The 21618-nt window shown below is 54.2% G+C and overlaps 1 protein-coding gene across 1 annotated transcript in view; it reads right to left on the reverse strand.

Annotated features, from left to right (window-relative positions):
- Positions 1 to 1977: 1977 nt before the first annotated feature.
- Positions 1978 to 21618, reverse strand: part of LOC130113389 (opsin-5-like) — a 53113-nt gene continuing 33472 nt past the window's right edge. The window contains exons 4-6 of the mRNA XM_056280978.1: positions 3040 to 3144; positions 2624 to 2847; positions 1978 to 2526 (exon numbers count right to left, since the gene is read on the reverse strand). Coding sequence (XP_056136953.1) covers positions 2044 to 2526; positions 2624 to 2847; positions 3040 to 3144 — 812 coding nt within the window. The 3' untranslated portion in view covers positions 1978 to 2043. The remainder of the gene's footprint in view (positions 2527 to 2623; positions 2848 to 3039; positions 3145 to 21618) is intronic.

Here is a 21618-nt window from a genome sequence, read left to right on the forward strand (position 1 = left end):
TCTCCTACGTTACATGATGCTCTGATTGTAAGTCGCTTTGTATAAAAGTGTCGGCTAAATGACTGTAATGTAATGCATTCATATAACTATTAGTTGTTTATCTTGACAGAAAATAGAGTTTAAAAACGGGTCGTCAGTTTGACCGCCCACAGTCGTTTTAGGTAGGAGTGAAATCCTGGTCGTTCTAGTGTTAAGAAGGAACTTTTCGTGTCATTGAGGAGTTGTGTTAGGGTTTGGCTAAAATACTTAATGAGTACATCCTCTGGTCTTTATTGGCCAATAAAAGAGTCTTAGAGAAGGAAAATTTTGTTCAACAGAAACATTTTTTATTCACAGCCACAACTACAAATACTTTCCGGTAGAAAAAAAAACTCATTGTGTCAAACACACAGGGTGGCATACTTTTCATTACAAAAACAACCATGACACAAACCGCTGACCTTTAAGTCGCCACCGCCACGACTTGAGTTCCAGACCGTTCGGAACGAGAGTCCACAGAGACGAACGGGTTTATGGAGCTGCTGTCGTCCTGAGCTGCTCTCTTCATTCTTACAACTTACACTTTTATCCAAAGTGACGCACACGTGAGAGCTGATACAACACAAACAAGGATCCAGTCAGGGGACAACAACACGAGTAAGAGCTACGTTAGAGTCCGATAGGACATAGGTGTCAACAGGCAGTGCACAGGGGCGATGCATAGGGTGCATAGAAGCGAATTTTTATTATTGTTATTATTAATAGTGTAATGATCACGAATGAACAGCCTCGCTAGCCCTTGGCTAACGTGTCGGACCCTTTAGTTGATCGGTTAGCGCAGTCGCCCGCATGGGCGACCCGGGTTCGCGTCCCGGCTGCGGCGGATTCCCGGCTGCCCCCTGAATTCACTACAATACTATCAGGTGTGGAGGTGTTGGAGAAAGAGCTGGGTCTTTAGCTTCATCTTAAAGATGGAGAGGCACTCAGTGGATCGAATGGAGTTCGGTAACTCGTTCCACCACCGGGGAACTACAAAAGAGAAGAGTCTGGCTAGTGACTTGGGGCCCTGTTGTGGTGGAAGTGCCAGGCACCTTTCATTGGCAGAGTGTAGTGCGCGGGACTGGGTGTAGACCTGAATGAGGGGGTTCGGGTAGTCGGGAGCTGTTTTAGTTGCTGTTTTGTAAGCGAGCATCAAGGTTTTGAATTTGACGCGGGAACCAGTGGAGGGATATGAACAGCGGAGTGACATGTGCTGTTTTGGGTTGGTTGAAGACCAGATGCGCCACCGCGTTCTGGATCATTTGCAGAGGTTTGAAAGTGCATGCAGGGAGACCTGCCAGTAAGGAGTGTCAGTAGTCAGTGTGTGATATAACAAGAGCTTGTCCCAGGAGTTGTGCTGCGTGCTCAGACAGGTAGGGTCTAGTTTTCCTGGGGTTGTACGGGGCAAATCAGCACGACCGAGCAATCGAGGCCCGGTGAACCTTAAAGGTTAGTTGGTCATCAGTCATGACACCCAGGTTCCGGGGCAGACTGTTTGGGCATGAGTTGGGTTGATCCGAGCTGGATATTGTTAAAAGAGCTTTAAGCCCATTTAGGCCATATGACACGTACTCTACATTACCACAAACCGTTTTCCAAAGCATACCATGGTGGTTTTGAATGCATTTCCCTTCCTCCCAGGCAGCCATGGTTTCTATTCATTTCCGTACGATATGAAAATCGACTTGCAGAGACTTGAAACATGTTTGATCATTTCCATAATTCTTTTAGTTGAAGCGTGGACTGATTTGTTGGAGTTGCAGTCACAACACAAGTCTTCGACAGAAAATAGTCCCTGAAAAAAAAAAGACTTATTCATGGTTGCCGGGAGGAGTAGGGAATTTTAATTTTGACTGAAAGAAAACATGGGAATCGTGTAATTATCCAAAACTCCACAAAAGTTACAGTGTACTTTGTAAGTATTTGGCAATAATGTAAAGTATGTGTGACTTACAGCAAAGGGGCCAGTGTGGTCCTGTGATCAAATGGTAAAACCAAAGTAAATGAAAGGCTCTAAAATGTTCCTCACAGTCTGGCGCATTCAAACTCCGATCCCGTTTCCGACGCCATGGGCATTTCGATGTAGAACACCTCCTTGCTGACGGGCGGGGGTGTGCAGGGAGGACTGCCCACGCCGGAGTCTGGGCTCTGGACCGGGTTGGGCAGGTCGCTCGGTGCGTACTTCCTCTCGTTTCCATTCAGCTGTGCCTTGGGTCCGGCAGCACCCGGTCGGCGGTGTGCCTGGCCGTCGCCCTTGGGCCTGAAGCGTTTGAGCTTGACGGTGTCTTTGGCCTCTCGGGTGCAGGGCAGCAGGATGGCCACGTCCTTGCGGAACTTGGAGCTCAGGCCGAAGTAGATGAGCGGGTTATAGAAGCTGGCCGACTTGGCGAAGAGGCGCGTGAAGATGCCGGTCAGGCTCGGCACGTGGAAGCCCCAGGCGGACCACATGGAGACCACGGCGTACGGAGACCAGGCCAGGATGAAGGCGGTGCAGATGACTATAGAAACCTGGAGGACGGAAGAGAAGGTCAGCGCCTTGATCATTCACCAGTTATCTCCGGATGTCGTCTAGAGTTTACAAGACAACTCTTGAGTCCCTACTCACCACGGTGACGTCTCTCTCGATCTTCCTCTGCCGCTCGGTCAGGTCGCCCTCCGAGGAGAGGGCGTTGCCTCGCTTCACCGTGTTGATGATGGACACGTAGCAGGAGACCATGATGACGACGGGGATGAAGAAGCAGAAGATGAGGATGGAGATGATGTAGGACTTGTAGATGGTGGAGTAGTTGGCCTTGGCCCAGTCGATCTCACACGTCCCGTAGCCGCGATCTGGGGAGGGAACAGTAGATTAGTGTGACGGAGTCGTGGCACCGCTGTTGGACCGGAACGAGCCGTCTGTAAAAAGTGGGCTTACTGTTGTTATTGATGTAAAACCTCCAACTGAAGAAAGGAAAAGACAACAGCGGTGCTTATTGTGTCTCTGATTGTGTAGGTATGTGTTGGCTTGTCTGCTTGTCCCACCTGTGTAACTCCCCCAGCCCAGCAGGGGCGCTGCTGACCAGAAGGCAGCTCCGACCCAGATGAACACGAGGCAGACGGCGATGGTCTTGCTGGTGATGTAATGAGCTTGGAAACACAACCACAAAGTAAGTTAGACGGTTCTTTTAATGACACCGCTCTAATGGGTGAGAGGGAAAGGTCGTGGTGAACAATAGCAGAAACCGAGTTGATTTTTTCATTCATTTAGTGGCTGCTCATCCATGTTTGCACAGCATCATATTGTAGTGAATTCAGGAGGCAGCCGGGAACCGCCGCAGCCGGGACGCGAACCCGAGTCCCCCGCTCCACGGGCGACTATGTTAACCCGTCGACTCAAAGCTCCGACCCGTTAGCCAACGAGCTAGCGAGTCTGCTCATTCATGATCATTACATGTTTTTCTTTGGCGTTCTTCTCCCACTGCCGTCACAGCCAGGGACACTGGGAATTCACCCACTTCCTATCTTTAAGATTGACTGAAGCATGACTGGGTGGCGCAGTGGTTAGCGCGGTCGCCTCAAAGGCCCTGGGTTCAAGCCCCGGGGTAGTCCAACCTTGGGGGTCGTCCCGGGTCGTCCTCTGTGTGGAGTTTGCATGTTCTCCCCGTGTCTGTGTGGGTTTCCTCCGGGTGCTGTGGTTTCCTCCCACAGTCCAAAGACATGTAGGTCAGGTGACTCTGCCGTACTACATTGTCCCTAGGTGTGAATGTGTGTGAGGTGGCCTGTTGGTCTGTCCAGGGTGTCTCCCCGCGTGCCGCCTGATGACTGCTGGGATAGGCTCCAGCATCCGCGTGACCCTGAGAGCAGGATAAACGCTCTGGATAATGGATGGATGGATGGATAATGGATGGATGAAGCATGACTGTTGGCTGCATGCATTCACTCAATCATGAAAATGGGAAACACAGCGTCCCCTGATGGCACTCTGAAGACATGACTTAAAATGACTCGCCATACCCATCAACAGCCACAAGCCCACGTCCAAAGTAAAACATCCCAGCTCAGTCCCAGAAATCACCACTGTCAAAACCCGAGCACCTCAGATCCGTCAGCGCTTCCGTTGTAATCAAAGTTTTCTCACGTCACGCATTTCTGTCAATCATGCACCACGCGTCATACCAGCACGTGTTAAAAGATGTCACATATAATGATTTGACTTTGACATGATTCATAACCAAATGACGAGTGAATATCACAACACAACTAACCCATAAATATCATAACACGACTAGTAAATATAACTAGCAAATATGACAAGACTCGTTAACATATGACTGGTAAATATCACGATATGGCTAGTAAATATAATACAGCTAGTAAATATAATATAGCTAGTAAATATCACGATATGACAAGTAAATATATAATAGCTAGTAAATATCATGATATAGTAAATATATACAGCTAGTAAATATCACGATATGACGAGTAAATATAATATAGCTAGTACATATCACGATATGACGAGTAAATATAATATAGCTAGTACATATCACGATATGACGAGTAAATATAATATAGCTAGTACATATCACGATATGACTAGTAAATATAATATAGCTAGTAAATATCACGATATGACAAGTAAATATCACGATATGACTAGTAAATATAATATAGCTAGTACATATCACGATATGGCGAGTAAATATAATATAGCTAGTAAATATCACGATATAGTAAATATAATATAGCTAGTAAATATCAGTACTAGAGAGGCCATCTCAACAAGTGACCTGGTGTTCCTGAGCTGTCATAACATTTATCCATTCAGATTCATGTTGGAGAGAGGGTCAGAGAGAGGATCAGAGAGAGGGCCAGAGAGAGGGTCAGAGAGAGGGTTAGAGGGTTAGAGAGAGGGTCAGAGAGAGGGTCAGAGAGAGGGTTAGAGAGAGGGTTAGAGGGTTAGAGAGAGGGTCAGAGAGAGGGTCAGAGAGAGGGCCAAAGAGAGGATCAGAGAGAGGGTCAGAGAGAGGGTTAGAGACGAGGTCAGAGAGAGGGTAAGCGAGAGGGTCAGAGAGAGGGTCAGAGAGAGGGTCAGAGAGAGGGTTAGAGAGAGGGCCAGAGAGAGGGCCAATTGAGGGTTTGAGAGAGGGTTAGAGAGAAGGCCAGAGAGAGGGCCAATAGAGGGTTTGAGAGAGGGTTAGAGAGAGGGCCACAGAGAGGGTTAGAGAGAGGGCCAGAGAGAGGGTTAGAGAGAGGGTCAGAGAGAGGGCCAAAGAGAGGATCAGAGAGAGGGTCAGAGAGAGGGTCAGAGAGAGGGTTAGAGAGAGGGTCAGAGAGAGGGTTAGAGGGTTAGAGAGAGGGTCAGAGAGAGGGTCAGAGAGACGGCCAAAGAGAGGGTTAGAGAGAGGGTTAGAGAGAGGGTTTGAGAGAGGGTCAGAGAGAAGGTCAGAGAGAGGGCCAGAGAGAGGGCCAGAGAGAGGGTTAGAGAGAGGGCCAGAGAGAGGGTTAGAGAGAGGGCCAGAGAGAGAGGATCAGAGAGAGGATCAGAGAGAGGGTTAGAGAGAGGGTTAGAGAGAGGGCCAGAGAGAGGGCCAGAGAGAGAGGATCAGAGAGAGGATCAGAGAGAGGGTTAGAGAGAGAGCCAATAGAGGGTTTGAGAGAGGGTCAGAGAGAGGGTCAGAGAGAGGGTTAGAGAGAGGGTTAGAGAGAGGGCCAGAGAGAGGGCCAGAGAGAGGGTTAGAGAGAGGGCCAGAGAGAGGGTTAGAGAGAGGGCCAGAGAGAGGGTTTGAGAGAGGGCCAGAGAGAGGGTCAGAGAGAGGGTTAGAGAGAGGGCCAGAGAGAGGGTCAGAGAGAGGGTCAGAGAGAGGGTTAGAGAGAGGGTTAGAGAGAGGGCCAGAGAGAGGGCCAATTGAGGGTTTGAGAGAGGGTTAGAGAGAAGGCCAGAGAGAGGGCCAATAGAGGGTTTGAGAGAGGGTCAGAGAGAGGGTTAGAGAGAGGGCCACAGAGAGGGTTAGAGAGAGGGCCAGAGAGAGGGTTAGAGAGAGGGTCAGAGAGAGGGCCAAAGAGAGGATCAGAGAGAGGGTCAGAGAGAGGGTCAGAGAGAGGGTTAGAGAGAGGGTCAGAGAGAGGGTTAGAGGGTTAGAGAGAGGGTCAGAGAGACGGCCAAAGAGAGGGTTAGAGAGAGGGTTAGAGAGAGGGTTTGAGAGAGGGTCAGAGAGAGGGTCAGAGAGAAGGTCAGAGAGAGGGCCAGAGAGAGGGCCAGAGAGAGGGTTAGAGAGAGGGCCAGAGAGAGGGTTAGAGAGAGGGCCAGAGAGAGGGCCAGAGAGAGAGGATCAGAGAGAGGATCAGAGAGAGGGTTAGAGAGAGGGTTAGAGAGAGGGCCAGAGAGAGGGCCAGAGAGAGAGGATCAGAGAGAGGATCAGAGAGAGGGTTTGAGAGAGGGTCAGAGAGAGGGTCAGAGAGAGGGTTAGAGAGAGGGTTAGAGAGAGGGCCAGAGAGAGGGCCAGAGAGAGGGTTAGAGAGAGGGCCAGAGAGAGGGTTAGAGAGAGGGCCAGAGAGAGGGCCAATAGAGGGTTTGAGAGAGGGCCAGAGAGAGGGTCAGAGAGAGGGCCAGAGAGAGGGTCAGAGAGAGGGTCAGAGAGAGGGTTAGAGACAGGGTCAGAGAGAGGGTAAGCGAGAGGGTCAGAGAGAGGGTCAGAGAGAAGGTCTGAGAGAGGGCCAGAGAGAGGGCCAATTGAGGGTTTGAGAGAGGGTTAGAGAGAAGGCCAGAGAGAGGGCCAATAGAGGGTTTGAGAGAGGGTCAGAGAGAGGGTTAGAGAGAGGGCCACAGAGAGGGTTAGAGAGAGGGCCAGAGAGAGGGTTAGAGAGAGGGTCAGAGAGAGGGTCAGAGAGAGGGTCAGAGAGAGGGCCAGAGAGAGGGTTAGAGAGAGGGTCAGAGAGAGGGTTAGAGAGAGGGCCAGAGAGAGGGTCAGAGAGAGGGTTAGAGACAGGGTCAGAGAGAGGGTCAGAGACAGGGTCAGAGAGAGGGTCAGAGAGAGGGTAAGCGAGAGGGTCAGAGAGAGGGTTAGAGAGAGGGTCAGAGAGAGGGTTAGAGAGAGGGTAAGCGAGAGGGTCAGAGAGAGGGTCAGAGAGAGGGTTAGAGAGAGGGTCAGAGACAGGGTCAGAAAGAGGGTAAGCGAGAGGGTCAGAGAGAGGGTTAGAGAGAGGGTCAGAGAGAGGGTCAGAGAGAGGGTCAGAGAGAGGGTTAGAGAGAGGATCAGAGAGAGGGTCAATAGAGGGTTTGAGAGAGGGTCAGAGAGAGGATCAGAGAGAGGGTTAGAGACAGGGTCAGAGAGAGGGTCAGAGAGAGGGTAAGCGAGAGGGTCAGAGAGAGAGTCAGAGAGAAGGTTTGAGAGAGGATCAGAGAGAGGGTCAGAGAGAGGGTCAATAGAGGGTCAGAGAGAGGATTAAAGAGAGGGTCAGAGAGAGGGTTAGAGGGTTAGAGAGAGGGTCAGAGAGAGGGTCAGAGAGAGGGTTAGAGAGAGGGTCAGAGAGAAGGTCAGAGAGAGGGCCAGAGAGAGGGCCAGAGAGAGGGTTAGAGAGAGGGCCAGAGAGAGAGGATCAGAGAGAGGATCAGAGAGAGGGTTAGAGAGAGGGCCAATAGAGGGTTTGAGAGAGGGTTAAAGAGAGGGTCAGAGAGAGGGTTAGAGAGAGGGTCAGAGAGAGGGCCAGAGAGAGGGTTAGAGAGAGGGCCAGAGAGAGGGTCAGTGAGAGGGTCAGAGAGAGGGTTAGAGAGAGGGCCAGAGAGAGGGTTAGAGAGAGGGTCAGAGAGAGTGCCAGAGAGAGGGCCAATAGAGGGTTTGAGAGAGGGTCAGAGAGAGGGCCAGAGAGAGGATCAGAGAGAGGGTTAGAGAGAGGGTCAGAGAGAGGGCCAGAGAGAGGGTTAGAGAGAGGGCCAGAGAGAGGGTCAGAGAGAGGGTCAATGGAGGGTTTGAGAGCGGGCCAGAGAGAGGGTCAGAGAGAGGGCCAGAGAGAGGGTTAGAGAGAGGGTCAGAGAGAGGGTCAGAGAGAGGGTCAGAGAGAGGGCCAGAGAGTTAGAGAGAGGGCCAGCGAGAGGGTTAGAGGGTTAGAGAGAGGGTCAGAGAGAGGGTTAGAGAGAGGGTCAGAGAGAGGGTAAGCGAGAGGGTCAGAGAGAGGGTCAGAGAGAGGGTTAGAGAGAGGGTCAGAGAGAAGGTTTGAGAGAGGATCAGAGAGAGGGTCAGAGAGAGGGTTAAAGAGAGGGCCAATAGAGGGTTAGAGAGAGGGTTAGAGAGAGGGCCAATAGAGGGTTTGAGAGAGGGTCAGAGAGAGGGTCAGAGAGAGGGTTAGAGAGAGGGTCAGAGAGAGGGTCAATGGAGGGTTTGAGAGCGGGCCAGAGAGAGGGACAGCGAGAGGATTAGAGAGAGGGTCAGAGAGAGGGTTAGAGAGAGGGTTAGAGACAGGGTTAGAGAGAGGGTTAGAGAGAGGGCCAGAGAGAGGGTCAGAGAGAGGGTTAGAGAGCATGGGTCAGAGAGAGAGGGTTCGAGAGAGGGTAAGAGAGGGTTAGAGAGAGGGTCAGAGAGGGTCAGAGAGAGGTTTAGAGAGAGGGTCAGAGAGAGGGTTCGAGAGAGGGTTAGAGAGCGTGGGTCAGAGAGGGTCAGAGAGAGGGTTTGAGAGAGGGTCAGAGAGAGGGACAGTGAGAGGGTGAGAGAGAGGGTTAGAGAGAAGGTCAGCGAGAGGGTCAGAGAGAGGGTCAGAGAGAGGGTTAGAGAGAGGGTCAGAGAGAAGGTTTGAGAGAGGATCAGAGAGAGGGTCAGAGAGAGGGTTAAAGAGAGGGCCAATAGAGGGTTAGAGAGAGGGCCAATAGAGGGTTTGAGAGAGGGTCAGAGAGAGGGTCAGAGAGAGGGTTAGAGAGAGGGTCAGAGAGAGGGTCAATGGAGGGTTTGAGAGCGGGCCAGAGAGAGGGACAGCGAGAGGATTAGAGAGAGGGTCAGAGAGAGGGTTAGAGAGAGGGTTAGAGACAGGGTTAGAGAGAGGGTTAGAGAGAGGGCCAGAGAGAGGGTCAGAGAGAGGGTTAGAGAGCATGGGTCAGAGAGAGAGGGTTCGAGAGAGGGTAAGAGAGGGTTAGAGAGAGGGTCAGAGAGGGTCAGAGAGAGGTTTAGAGAGAGGGTCAGAGAGAGGGTTCGAGAGAGGGTTAGAGAGCGTGGGTCAGAGAGGGTCAGAGAGAGGGTTTGAGAGAGGGTCAGAGAGAGGGACAGTGAGAGGGTGAGAGAGAGGGTTAGAGAGAAGGTCAGCGAGAGGGTGAGAGAGAGGGTCAATAGAGGGTCAATAGAGGGTTTGAGAGAGGGTCAGAGAGAGGGTGCGAGAGAGGGTCAGAGAGAGGGTGAGAGAGAGGGTTAGAGAGAGGGTCAGAAAGAGGGTCAATAGAGGGTTTGAGAGAGGGTCAGAGAGAGGGTTTGAGAGAGGGTCAGAGAGAGGGCCAGAGAGAGGGTCAGAGAGAGGGACAGCGAGAGGGTTTGAGAGAGGGACAGCGAGAGGGTTAGAGAGAGGGTTAGAGAGAAGGTCAGCGAGAGGGTCAGAGAGAGGGTTAGAGAGAGAGTCAGAGCGAGGGTTTGAGAGAGGGTCAGAGAGAGGGTCAATAGAGGGTTTGAGAGAGGGTCAATAGAGGGTTAGAGAGCGTGGGTCAGAGAGGGTCAGAGAGAGGGTTTGAGAGAGGGTCAGAGAGAGGGACAGCGAGAGGGTTAGAGAGAGGGTTAGAGAGAAGGTCAGCGAGAGGGTCAGAGAGAGGGTTAGAGAGAGGGTCAGAGAGAGGGTCAGAGAGAGGGTCAGTGAGAAGGTCAGAGAGAGGGCCAGAGAGAGGGTGAGAGAGAGGGTTACAGAGAGGGTCAGAGCGAGGGTTTGAGAGAGGGTCAGCGCGAGGGTCAGAGAGAGGGTTAGAGAGAGGGCCAGAGAGAGGGTGAGAGAGAGGGTTAGAGAGAGAGTCAGAGAGAGGGTCAGAGAGAGGGTCAATAGAGGGTTTGAGAGAGGGTCAATAGAGGGTTTGAGAGAGGGTTAGAGAGCGTGGGTCAGAGAGGGTCAGAGAGAGGGCCAGAGAGAGGGTGAGAGAGAGGGTCAATAGAGGGTCAATAGAGGGTTTGAGAGAGGGTCAGAGAGAGGGTGAGAGAGAGGGTTAGAGAGAGGGTCAGAAAGAGGGTCAATAGAGGGTTTGAGAGAGGGCCAGAGAGAGGGTCAGAGAGAGGGACAGCGAGAGGGTTAGAGAGAGGGTTAGAGAGAAGGTCAGCGAGAGGGTCAGAGAGAGGGTTTGAGAGAGGGTCAGAGAGAGGGTTAGAGAGAGAGTCAGAGCGAGGGTTTGAGAGAGGGTCAGAGAGAGGGTCAATAGAGGGTTTGAGAGAGGGTCAATAGAGGGTTTGAGAGAGGGTTAGAGAGCGTGGGTCAGAGAAGGTCAGAGAGAGGGTCAGAGAGAGGGCCATAGAGAGGGTCAGAGAGAGGAACAGCGAGAGGGTCTGAGAGAGGGACAGCGAGAGGGTCTGAGAGAGGGACAGCGAGAGGGTTAGAGAGAGGGTTAGAGAGAAGGTCAGCGAGAGGGTCAGAGAGAGGGTCAGAGAGATGGTTTTAGAGAGGGTCAGAGCGAGGGTCAGAGAGAAGGTCAGAGAGAGGGCCAGAGAGAGGGTTAGAGAGAGGGCCAGAGAGAGGGTTAGAGAGAGGGCCAGAGAGAGGGCCAGAGAGAGAGGATCAGAGAGAGGATCAGAGAGAGGGTTAGAGAGAGAGCCAATAGAGGGTTTGAGAGAGGGTCAGAGAGAGGGTCAGAGAGAGGGTTAGAGAGAGGGTTAGAGAGAGGGCCAGAGAGAGGGCCAGAGAGAGGGTTAGAGAGAAGGCCAGAGAGAGGGCCAATAGAGGGTTTGAGAGAGGGTTAGAGAGAGGGCCAGAGAGAGGGTCAGAGAGAGGGTCAGAGAGAGTGCCAGAGAGAGGGCCAATAGAGGGTCAGAGAGAGGGTCAGAGAGAGGGCCAGAGAGAGGGTTAGAGAGAGGGCCAGAGAGAGGGCCAGAGAGAGGGTCAATGGAGGGTTTGAGAGCGGGTCAGAGAGAGGATCAGAGAGAGGGTCAGAGAGAGGGCCAGAGAGAGAGGATCAGAGAGAGGGTTAGAGAGAGGGCCAATAGAGGGTTTGAGAGAGGGTCAGAGAGAGGGCCAGAGAGAGGGTTAGAGAGAGGGCCAGAGAGAGGGCCAATACAGGGTTTGAGAGAGGGTTAGAGAGAGGGCCAGAGAGAGGGTCAGAGAGAGGGTCAGAGAGAGGGTCAGAGAGAGGGTTAGAGAGAGGGCCAGAGAGAGGGTTAGGGAGAGGGCCAGAGAGAGGGTCAGAGAGAGTGCCAGAGAGAGGGCCAATAGAGGGTCAGAGAGAGGGTCAGAGAGAGGGTTAGAGAGAGGGTCAGAGAGAGGGTCAGAGAGAGGGTCAGAGAGAGGGCCAGAGAGAGGGTTAGGGAGAGGGCCAGAGAGAGGGTCAGAGAGAGTGCCAATAGAGGGTCAGAGAGAGGGTTAGAGAGAGGGTCAGAGAGAGGGTCAGAGAGAGGGTCAGAGAGAGGGTCAGAGAGAGGGTCAGAGAGAGGGCCAGAGAGAGGGCCAGAGAGAGGGTTAGAGAGAGGGCCAGAGAGAGGGTTAGGGAGAGGGCCAGAGAGAGGGTCAGAGAGAGTGCCAGAGAGAGGGCCAATAGAGGGTCAGAGAGAGGGTCAGAGAGAGGGTTAGAGAGAGGGTCAGAGAGAGGGTTAGAGAGAGGGCCAGGGAGAGGGTCAGAGAGAGGGTCAGAGAGAGGGTCAGAGAGAGGGCCAGAGAGAGGGTTAGAGAGAGGGCCAGCGAGAGGGTTAGAGGGCTAGAGAGAGGGTCAGAAAGAGGGTTAGAGAGAGGGTTAGAGACAGGGTCAGAGAGAGGGTTAGAGAGAGGGTCAAAGAGAAGGTTTGAGAGAGGGCCAGAGAGAGGGCCAATAGAGGGTTTGAGAGAGGGTCAGAGAGAGGGTTAGAGAGAGGGTCAGAGAGAGGGTTAGAGAGAGGGTCAGAGAGAGGGTCAATGGAGGGTTTGAGAGCGGGCCAGAGAGAGGATTAGAGAGAGGGTCAGAGAGAGGGTTAGAGAGAGGGTTAGAGACAGGGTCAGAGAGAGGGTTAGAGAGCATGGGTCAGAGAGAGAGGGTCAGAGAGAGGGTCAGAGAGAGGGTTCGAGAGAGGGTCAGAGAAAGGGTTTGAGAGAGGGTCAGAGAGAGGGTCAGAGAGAGGGACAGTGAGAGGGTTAGAGAGAAGGTCAGCGAGAGGGTGAGAGAGAGGGTCAATAGAGGGTCAATAGAGGGTTTGAGAGAGGGTCAGAGAGAGGGTGCGAGAGAGGGCCAGAGAGAGGGACAGCGAGAGGGTTTGAGAGAGGGACAGCGAGAGGGTTAGAGAGAAGGTCAGCGAGAGGGTCAGAGAGAGGGTTTGAGAGAGGGTCAGAGAGAGGGTTAGAGAGAGAGTCAGAGAGAGGGTTAGAGAGAGGGTCAATAGAGGGTTTGAGAGAGGGTCAGAGAGAGGGTCAATAGAGGGTTTGAGAGAGGGTTAGAGAGCGTCAGAGAGAGGGTCTGAGAGAGGGACAGCGAGAGGGTTAGAGAGAGGGTTAGAGAGAAGGTCAGCGAGAGGGTCAGAGAGAGGGCCAGAGAGAGGGTTAGAGAGAGGGCCAGAGAGAGGGTTAGAGAGAGGGCCAGAGAGAGGGCCAGAGAGAGAGGATCAGAGAGAGGATCAGAGAGAGGGTTAGAGAGAGGGTTAGAGAGAGGGCCAGAGAGAGGGTCAGAGAGAGGGTTAGAGAGAGGGTCAGAGAGAGGGTTAGAGAGAGGGTCAGAGAGAGGGTCAATGGAGGGTTTGAGAGCGGGCCAGAGAGAGGATTAGAGAGAGGGTCAGAGAGAGGGTTAGAGAGAGGGTTAGAGACAGGGTCAGAGAGAGGGTTAGAGAGCATGGGTCAGAGAGAGAGGGTCAGAGAGAGGGTCAGAGAGGGTCAGAGAGAGGGTTCGAGAGAGGGTCAGAGAAAGGGTTTGAGAGAGGGTCAGAGAGAGGGTCAGAGAGAGGGACAGTGAGAGGGTGAGAGAGGGTTAGAGAGAAGGTCAGCGAGAGGGTGAGAGAGAGGGTCAATAGAGGGTCAATAGAGGGTTTGAGAGAGGGTCAGAGAGAGGGTGCGAGAGAGGGCCAGAGAGAGGGACAGCGAGAGGGTTTGAGAGAGGGACAGCGAGAGGGTTAGAGAGAGGGTTAGAGAGAAGGTCAGCGAGAGGGTCAGAGAGAGGGTTTGAGAGAGGGTCAGAGAGAGGGTTAGAGAGAGAGTCAGAGCGAGGGTTTGAGAGAGGGTCAGAGAGAGGGTCAATAGAGGGTTTGAGAGAGGGTCAGAGAGAGGGTCAAAAGAGGGTTAGAGAGCGTCAGAGAGAGGGTCTGAGAGAGGGACAGCGAGAGGGTTAGAGAGAGGGTTAGAGAGAAGGTCAGCGAGAGGGTCAGAGAGAGGGTTAGAGAGAGGGTCAGAGAGAGGGTCAGAGAGAGGGCCAGAGAGAGGGCCAGAGAGAGGGTTAGAGAGAGGGCCAGAGAGAGGGCCAGAGAGAGAGGATCAGAGAGAGGGTTAGAGAGAGGGTTAGAGAGAGGGCCAGAGAGAGGGCCAGAGAGAGAGGATCAGAGAGAGCGTTAGAGAGAGAGCCAATAGAGGGTTTGAGAGAGGGTCAGAGAGAGGGTTAGAGAGAGGGCCAGAGAGAGGGCCAATAGAGGGTTTGAGAGAGGGTTAGAGAGAGGGCCAGAGAGAGGGTCAGAGAGAGGGTTAGAGAGAGGGCCAGAGAGAGGGTCAGAGAGAGTGCCAGAGAGAGGGCCAATAGAGGGTCAGAGAGAGGGTCAGAGAGAGGGCCAGAGAGAGGGTTAGAGAGAGGGCCAGAGAGAGGGCCAGAGAGAGGGTCAGAGAGAGGGTTAGAGAGAGGGCCAGAGAGAGGGTCAGAGAGAGGGTCAATGGAGGGTTTGAGAGCGGGTCAGAGAGAGGATCAGAGAGAGGGTCAGAGAGAGGGTCAGAGAGAGGGCCAGAGAGAGAGGATCAGAGAGAGGGTTAGAGAGAGGGTTAGAGAGAGGGCCAATAGAGGGTTTGAGAGAGGGTTAGAGAGAGGGTCAGAGAGAGGGTCAGAGAGAGGGTTAGAGAGAGGGCCAGAGAGAGGGCCAATAGAGGGTTAGAGAGAGGGCCAGAGAGAGGGCCAGAGAGAGGGTCAGAGAGAGGGTTAGAGAGAGGGCCAGAGAGAGGGTTAGGGAGAGGGCCAGAGAGAGGGTCAGAGAGAGTGCCAGAGAGAGGGCCAATAGAGGGTCAGAGAGAGGGTCAGAGAGAGGGTTAGAGAGAGGGTCAGAGAGAGGGTCAGAGAGAGGGTCAGAGAGAGGGTTAGAGAGAGGGCCAGAGAGAGGGTTAGGGAGAGGGCCAGAGAGAGGGTCAGAGAGAGTGCCAGAGAGAGGGCCAATAGAGGGTCAGAGAGAGGGTCAGAGAGAGGGTTAGAGAGAGGGTCAGAGAGAGGGTCAGAGAGAGGGCCAGAGAGAGGGTTAGAGAGAGGGCCAGAGAGAGGGTCAATGGAGGGTTTGAGAGCGGGCCAGAGAGAGGATTAGAGAGAGGGTCAGAGAGAGGGTTAGAGAGAGGGTTAGAGACAGGGTCAGAGAGAGGGTTAGAGAGCATGGGTCAGAGAGAGAGGGTCAGAGAGAGGGTCAGAGAGGGTCAGAGAGAGGGTCAGAGAGAGGGTTCGAGAGAGGGTCAGAGAAAGGGTCAGAGAGAGGGACAGTGAGAGGGTGAGAGAGAGGGTTAGAGAGAAGGTCAGCGAGAGGGTGAGAGAGAGGGTCAATAGAGGGTCAATAGAGGGTTTGAGAGAGGGTCAGAGAGAGGGTGCGAGAGAGGGCCAGAGAGAGGGACAGCGAGAGGGTTTGAGAGAGGGACAGCGAGAGGGTTAGAGAGAGGGTTAGAGAGAAGGTCAGCGAGAGGGTCAGAGAGAGGGTTTGAGAGAGGGTCAGAGAGAGGGTTAGAGAGAGAGTCAGAGCGAGGGTTTGAGAGAGGGTCAGAGAGAGGGTCAATAGAGGGTTTGAGAGAGGGTCAGAGAGAGGGTCAATAGAGGGTTTGAGAGAGGGTTAGAGAGCGTGGGTCAGAGAGGGTCAGAGAGAGGGTCTGAGAGAGGGACAGCGAGAGGGTTAGAGAGAGGGTTAGAGAGAAGGTCAGCGAGAGGGTCAGAGAGAGGGTTAGAGAGAGGGTTTGAGAGAGGGTCAGAGAGAGGGTCAGAGAGAGGGCCAGAGAGAGGGCCAGAGAGAGGGTTAGAGAGAGGGCCAGAGAGAGGGTTAGAGAGAGGGCCAGAGAGAGGGCCAGAGAGAGAGGATCAGAGAGAGGATCAGAGAGAGGGTTAGAGAGAGGGTTAGAGAGAGGGCCAGAGAGAGGGTCAGAGAGAGGGTTAGAGAGAGGGTCAGAGAGAGGGTCAATGGAGGGTTTGAGAGCGGGCCAGAGAGAGGATTAGAGAGAGGGTCAGAGAGAGGGTTAGAGAGCATGGGTCAGAGAGAGAGGGTCAGAGAGAGGGTCAGAGAGGGTCAGAGAGAGGGTCAGAGAGAGGGTTCGAGAGAGGGTCAGAGAAAGGGTTTGAGAGAGGGTCAGAGAGAGGGTCAGAGAGAGGGACAGTGAGAGGGTGAGAGAGAGGGTTAGAGAGAAGGTCAGCGAGAGGGTGAGAGAGAGGGTCAATAGAGGGTTTGAGAGAGGGTGCGAGAGAGGGCCAGAGAGAGGGACAGCGAGAGGGTTTGAGAGAGGGACAGCGAGAGGGTTAGAGAGAGGGTTAGAGAGAAGGTCAGCGAGAGGGTCAGAGAGAGGGTTTGAGAGAGGGTCAGAGAGAGGGTTAGAGAGAGAGTCAGAGCGAGGGTTTGAGAGAGGGTCAGAGAGAGGGTCAATAGAGGGTTTGAGAGAGGGTCAGAGAGAGGGTCAATAGAGGGTTTGAGAGAGGGTTAGAGAGCGTGGGTCAGAGAGAGGGTCTGAGAGAGGGACAGCGAGAGGGTTAGAGAGAGGGTTAGAGAGAAGGTCAGCGAGAGGGTCAGAGAGAGGGTTAGAGAGAGGGTTTGAGAGAGGGTCAGAGAGAGGGTCAGAGAGAAGGTCAGAGAGAGGGCCAGAGAGAGGGCCAGAGAGAGGGTTAGAGAGAGGGCCAGAGAGAGGGTTAGAGAGAGGGCCAGAGAGAGGGCCAGAGAGAGAGGATCAGAGAGAGGATCAGAGAGAGGGTTAGAGAGAGGGTTAGAGAGAGGGCCAGAGAGAGGGCCAGAGAGAGAGGATCAGAGAGAGGATCAGAGAGAGGGTTAGAGAGAGAGCCAATAGAGGGTTTGAGAGAGGGTCAGAGAGAGGGTCAGAGAGAGGGTTAGAGAGAGGGTTAGAGAGAGGGCCAGAGAGAGGGCCAGAGAGAGGGTTAGAGAGAGGGCCAGAGAGAGGGCCAATAGAGGGTTTGAGAGAGGGTTAGAGAGAGGGCCAGAGAGAGGGTCAGAGAGAGGGTTAGAGAGAGGGCCAGAGAGAGGGTCAGAGAGAGTGCCAGAGAGAGGGCCAATAGAGGGTCAGAGAGAGGGTCAGAGAGAGGGCCAGAGAGAGGGTTAGAGAGAGGGCCAGAGAGAGGGTCAGAGAGAGGGCCAGAGAGAGGGCCAGAGAGAGGGTCAGAGAGAGGGTCAATGGAGGGTTTGAGAGCGGGTCAGAGAGAGGGTCAGAGAGAGGGTTAGAGAGAGGGCCAGAGAGAGGGCCAGAGAGAGGGTTAGAGAGAGGGCCAGAGAGAGGGCCAATAGAGGGTTTGAGAGAGGGTTAGAGAGAGGGCCAGAGAGAGGGTCAGAGAGAGGGCCAGAGAGAGGGTCAGAGAGAGTGCCAGAGAGAGGGCCAATAGAGGGTCAGAGAGAGGGTCAGAGAGAGGGCCAGAGAGAGGGTTAGAGAGAGGGCCAGAGAGAGGGTCAGAGAGAGGGCCAGAGAGAGGGCCAGAGAGAGGGTCAGAGAGAGGGTCAATGGAGGGTTTGAGAGCGGGTCAGAGAGAGGGTCAGAGAGAGGGTCAGAGAGAGGGCCAGAGAGAGAGGATCAGAGAGAGGGTTAGAGAAAGGGCCAATAGAGGGTTTGAGAGAGGGTTAGAGAGAGGGTCAGAGAGAGGGTCAGAGAGAGGGCCAGAGAGAGGGTTAGAGAGAGGGCCAGAGAGAGGGCCAATAGAGGGTTTGAGAGAGGGTTAGAGAGAGGGCCAGAGAGAGGGTCAGAGAGAGGGTTAGAGAGAGGGCCAGAGAGAGGGTTAGGGAGAGGGCCAGAGAGAGGGTCAGAGAGAGTGCCAGAGAGAGGGCCAATAGAGGGTCAGAGAGAGGGTCAGAGAGAGGGTTAGAGAGAGGGTCAGAGAGAGGGTCAGAGAGAGGGTCAGAGAGAGGGTTAGAGAGAGGGCCAGAGAGAGGGTTAGGGAGAGGGCCAGAGAGAGGGTCAGAGAGAGTGCCAGAGAGAGGGCCAATAGAGGGTCAGAGAGAGGGTCAGAGAGAGGGTCAGAGAGAGGGTCAGAGAGAGGGTCAGAGAGAGGGCCAGAGAGAGGGTCAGAGAGAGGGTCAGAGAGAGGGTTAGAGAGAGGGCCAGAGAGAGGGTTAGGGAGAGGGCCAGAGAGAGGGTCAGAGAGAGTGCCAGAGAGAGGGCCAATAGAGGGTCAGAGAGAGGGTCAGAGAGAGGGTTAGAGAGAGGGTCAGAGAGAGGGTCAGAGAGAGGGTCAGAGAGAGGGTTAGAGAGAGGGCCAGGGAGAGGGTCAGAGAGAGGGTCAGAGAGAGGGTCAGAGAGAGGGTCAGAGAGAGGGCCAGAGAGAGGGTTAGAGAGAGGGCCAGCGAGAGGGTTAGAGGGCTAGAGAGAGGGTCAGAGAGAGGGTTAGAGAGAGGGTTAGAGACAGGGTCAGAGAGAGGGTTAGAGAGAGGGTCAGAGAGAAGGTTTGAGAGAGGATCAGAGAGAGCATCAGAGAGAGGGTTAGAGAGAGGGCCAATAGAGGGTTAGAGAGAGGGCCAGAGAGAGGGTTAGAGAGAGGGCCAGAGAGAGGGTTAGAGAGAGGGCCAGAGAGAGGGTTAGAGAGACGGCCAGAGAGAGGGTTAGAGAGAGGGCCAGAGAGAGGGTTAGAGAGAGGGCCAGAGAGAGGGTTAGAGAGAGGGCCAGAGAGAGGGCCAATAGAGGGTTTGAGAGAGGGTCAGAGAGAGGGTTAGAGAGAGGGTCAGAGAGAGGGTCAATGGAGGGTTTGAGAGCGGGCCAGAGAGAGGATTAGAGAGAGGGTCAGAGAGAGGGTTAGAGAGAGGGTTAGAGACAGGGTCAGAGAGAGGGTTAGAGAGCATGGGTCAGAGAGAGAGGGTCAGAGAGAGGGTCAGAGAGGGTCAGAGAGAGGGTCAGAGAGAGGGTTCGAGAGAGGGTCAGAGAAAGGGTTTGAGAGAGGGTCAGAGAGAGGGTCAGAGAGAGGGACAGTGAGAGGGTGAGAGAGAGGGTTAGAGAGAAGGTCAGCGAGAGGGTGAGAGAGAGGGTCAATAGAGGGTCAATAGAGGGTTTGAGAGAGGGTCAGAGAGAGGGCCAGAGAGAGGGACAGCGAGAGGGTTTGAGAGAGGGACAGCGAGAGGGTTAGAGAGAAGGTCAGCGAGAGGGTCAGAGAGAGGGTTTGAGAGAGGGTCAGAGAGAGGGTTAGAGAGAGAGTCAGAGCGAGGGTTTGAGAGAGGGTCAGAGAGAGGGTCAATAGAGGGTTTGAGAGAGGGTTAGAGAGCGTGGGTCAGAGAGGGTCAGAGAGAGGGTCTGAGAGAGGGACATCGAGAGGGTTAGAGAGAGGGTTAGAGAGAAGGTCAGCGAGAGGGTCAGAGAGAGGGTTAGAGAGAGGGTTTGAGAGAGGGTCAGAGAGAGGGTCAGAGAGAAGGTCAGAGAGAGGGCCAGAGAGAGGGCCAGAGAGAGGGTTAGAGAGAGGGCCAGAGAGAGGGTTAGAGAGAGGGCCAGAGAGAGAGGATCAGAGAGAGGATCAGAGAGAGGGTTAGAGAGAGGGTTAGAGAGAGGGCCAATAGAGGGTTTGAGAGAGGGTTAGAGAGAGGGTCAGAGAGAGGGTTAGAGAGAGGGTTAGAGAGAGGGTCAGAGAGAGGGTTAGAGAGAGGGTCAGAGAGAGGGCCAGAGAGAGGGTCAGAGAGAGGGTCAGTGAGAGGGTCAGAGAGAGGGTTAGAGAGAGGGCCAGAGAGAGGGTCAGAGAGAGTGCCAGAGAGAGGGCCAATAGAGGGTTTGAGAGAGGGCCAGAGAGAGGATCAGAGAGAGGGTTAGAGAGAGGGTCAGAGAGAGGGCCAGAGAGAGGGTCAGAGAGAGGGTTAGAGAGAGGGTCAGAGAGAGGGTCAGAGAGAGGGTCAGAGAGAGGGCCAGAGAGTTAGAGAGAGGGCCAGCGAGAGGGTTAGAGGGTTAGAGAGAGGGTCAGAGAGAGGGTCAGAGAGAGGGTTAGAGAGAGGGTCAGAGAGAGGGTCAATAGAGGGTTTGAGAGAGGGTCAGAGAGAGGGTCAATAGAGGGTTTGAGAGAGGGTTAGAGAGCGTGGGTCAGAGAGGGTCAGAGAGAGGGTCTGAGAGAGGGACAGCGAGAGGGTTAGAGAGAGGGTTAGAGAGAAGGTCAGCGAGAGGGTCAGAGAGAGGGTTAGAGAGAGGGTTTGAGAGAGGGTCAGAGAGAGGGTCAGAGAGAAGGTCAGAGAGAGGGCCAGAGAGAGGGCCAGAGAGAGGGTTAGAGACAGGGTCAGAGAGGGGGTTAGAGAGAGGGTTAGAGAGAGGGTCAGAGAGAGGGTTAGAGAGCATGGGTCAGAGAGAGAGGGTTCGAGAGAGGGTAAGAGAGGGTTAGAGAGAGGGTCAGAGAGGGTCAGAGAGAGGGTCAGAGAGGGTCAGAGAGAGGTTTAGAGAGAGGGTCAGAGAGAGGGTCAGAGAGAGGGTTAGAGAGCGTGGGTCAGAGAGGGTCAGAGAGAGGGTTTGAGAGAGGGTCAGAGAGAGGGTGCGAGAGAGGGCCAGAGAGAGGGACAGCGAGAGGGTTTGAGAGAGGGACAGCGAGAGGGTTAGAGAGAGGGTTAGAGAGAAGGTCAGCGAGAGGGTCAGAGAGAGGGTTAGAGAGAGAGTCAGAGCGAGGGTTTGAGAGAGGGTCAGAGAGAGGGTCAATAGAGGGTTTGAGAGAGGGTCAGAGAGAGGGTCAATAGAGGGTTTGAGAGAGGGTTAGAGAGCGTGGGTCAGAGAGGGTCAGAGAGAGGGTCTGAGAGAGGGACAGCGAGAGGGTTAGAGAGAGGGTTAGAGAGAAGGTCAGCGAGAGGGTCAGAGAGAGGGTTAGAGAGAGGGTTTGAGAGAGGGTCAGAGAGAGGGTCAGAGAGAAGGTCAGAGAGAGGGCCAGAGAGAGGGCCAGAGAGAGGGTTAGAGAGAGGGCCAGAGAGAGGGTTAGAGAGAGGGCCAGAGAGAGGGCCAGAGAGAGAGGATCAGAGAGAGGATCAGAGAGAGGGTTAGAGAGAGGGTTAGAGAGAGGGCCAGAGAGAGGGTCAGAGAGAGGGTTAGAGAGAGGGTCAGAGAGAGGGTTAGAGAGAGGGTCAGAGAGAGGGTCAATGGAGGGTTTGAGAGCGGGCCAGAGAGAGGATTAGAGAGAGGGTCAATGGAGGGTTTGAGAGCAGGCCAGAGAGAGGGTCAGAGAGAGGGCCAGAGAGAGGGTCAGAGAGAGGGCCAGAGAGTTAGAGAGAGGGCCAGCGAGAGGGTTAGAGGGTTAGAGAGAGGGTCAGAGAGAGGGTCAGAGAGAGGGTTAGAGAGAGGGTCAGAGAGAAGGTTTGAGAGAGGATCAGAGAGAGGGTCAGAGAGAGGGTTAAAGAGAGGGCCAATAGAGGGTTTGAGAGAGGGTTAGAGAGAGGGCCAGAGAGAGGGTTAGAGAGAGGGCCAATAGAGGGTTTGAGAGAGGGTCAGAGAGAGGGTCAGAGAGAGGGTTAGAGAGAGGGTCAGAGAGAGGGTCAGAGAGAGGGTCAATGGAGGGTTTGAGAGCGGGCCAGAGAGAGGGACAGCGAGAGGATTAGAGAGAGGGTCAGAGAGAGGGTTAGAGAGAGGGTTAGAGACAGGGTCAGAGAGGGGGTTAGAGAGAGGGTTAGAGAGAGGGTCAGAGAGAGGGTTAGAGAGCATGGGTCAGAGAGAGAGGGTTCGAGAGAGGGTAAGAGAGGGTTAGAGAGAGGGTCAGAGAGGGTCAGAGAGAGGGTCAGAGAGGGTCAGAGAGAGGTTTAGAGAGAGGGTCAGAGAGAGGGTCAGAGAGAGGGTTAGAGAGCGTGGGTCAGAGAGGGTCAGAGAGAGGGTTTGAGAGAGGGTCAGAGAGAGGGTCAGAGAGAGGGACAGTGAGAGGGTGAGAGAGAGGGTTAGAGAGAAGGTCAGCGAGAGGGTGAGAGAGAGGGTCAATAGAGGGTTTGAGAGAGGGTCAGAGAGAGGGTGCGAGAGAGGGTGAGAGAGAGGGTTAGAGAGAGGGTCAGAAAGAGGGTCAATAGAGGGTTTGAGAGAGGGTCAAAGAGAGGGTTTGAGAGAGGGTCAGAGAGAGGGCCAGAGAGAGGGTCAGAGAGAGGGACAGCGAGAGGGTTTGAGAGAGGGACAGCGAGAGGGTTAGAGAGAGGGTTAGAGAGAAGG

This window comes from Lampris incognitus, chromosome 5, assembly GCF_029633865.1.
Source record: "Lampris incognitus isolate fLamInc1 chromosome 5, fLamInc1.hap2, whole genome shotgun sequence".
Classification (NCBI taxonomy): Eukaryota; Metazoa; Chordata; class Actinopteri; order Lampriformes; family Lampridae; genus Lampris; species Lampris incognitus.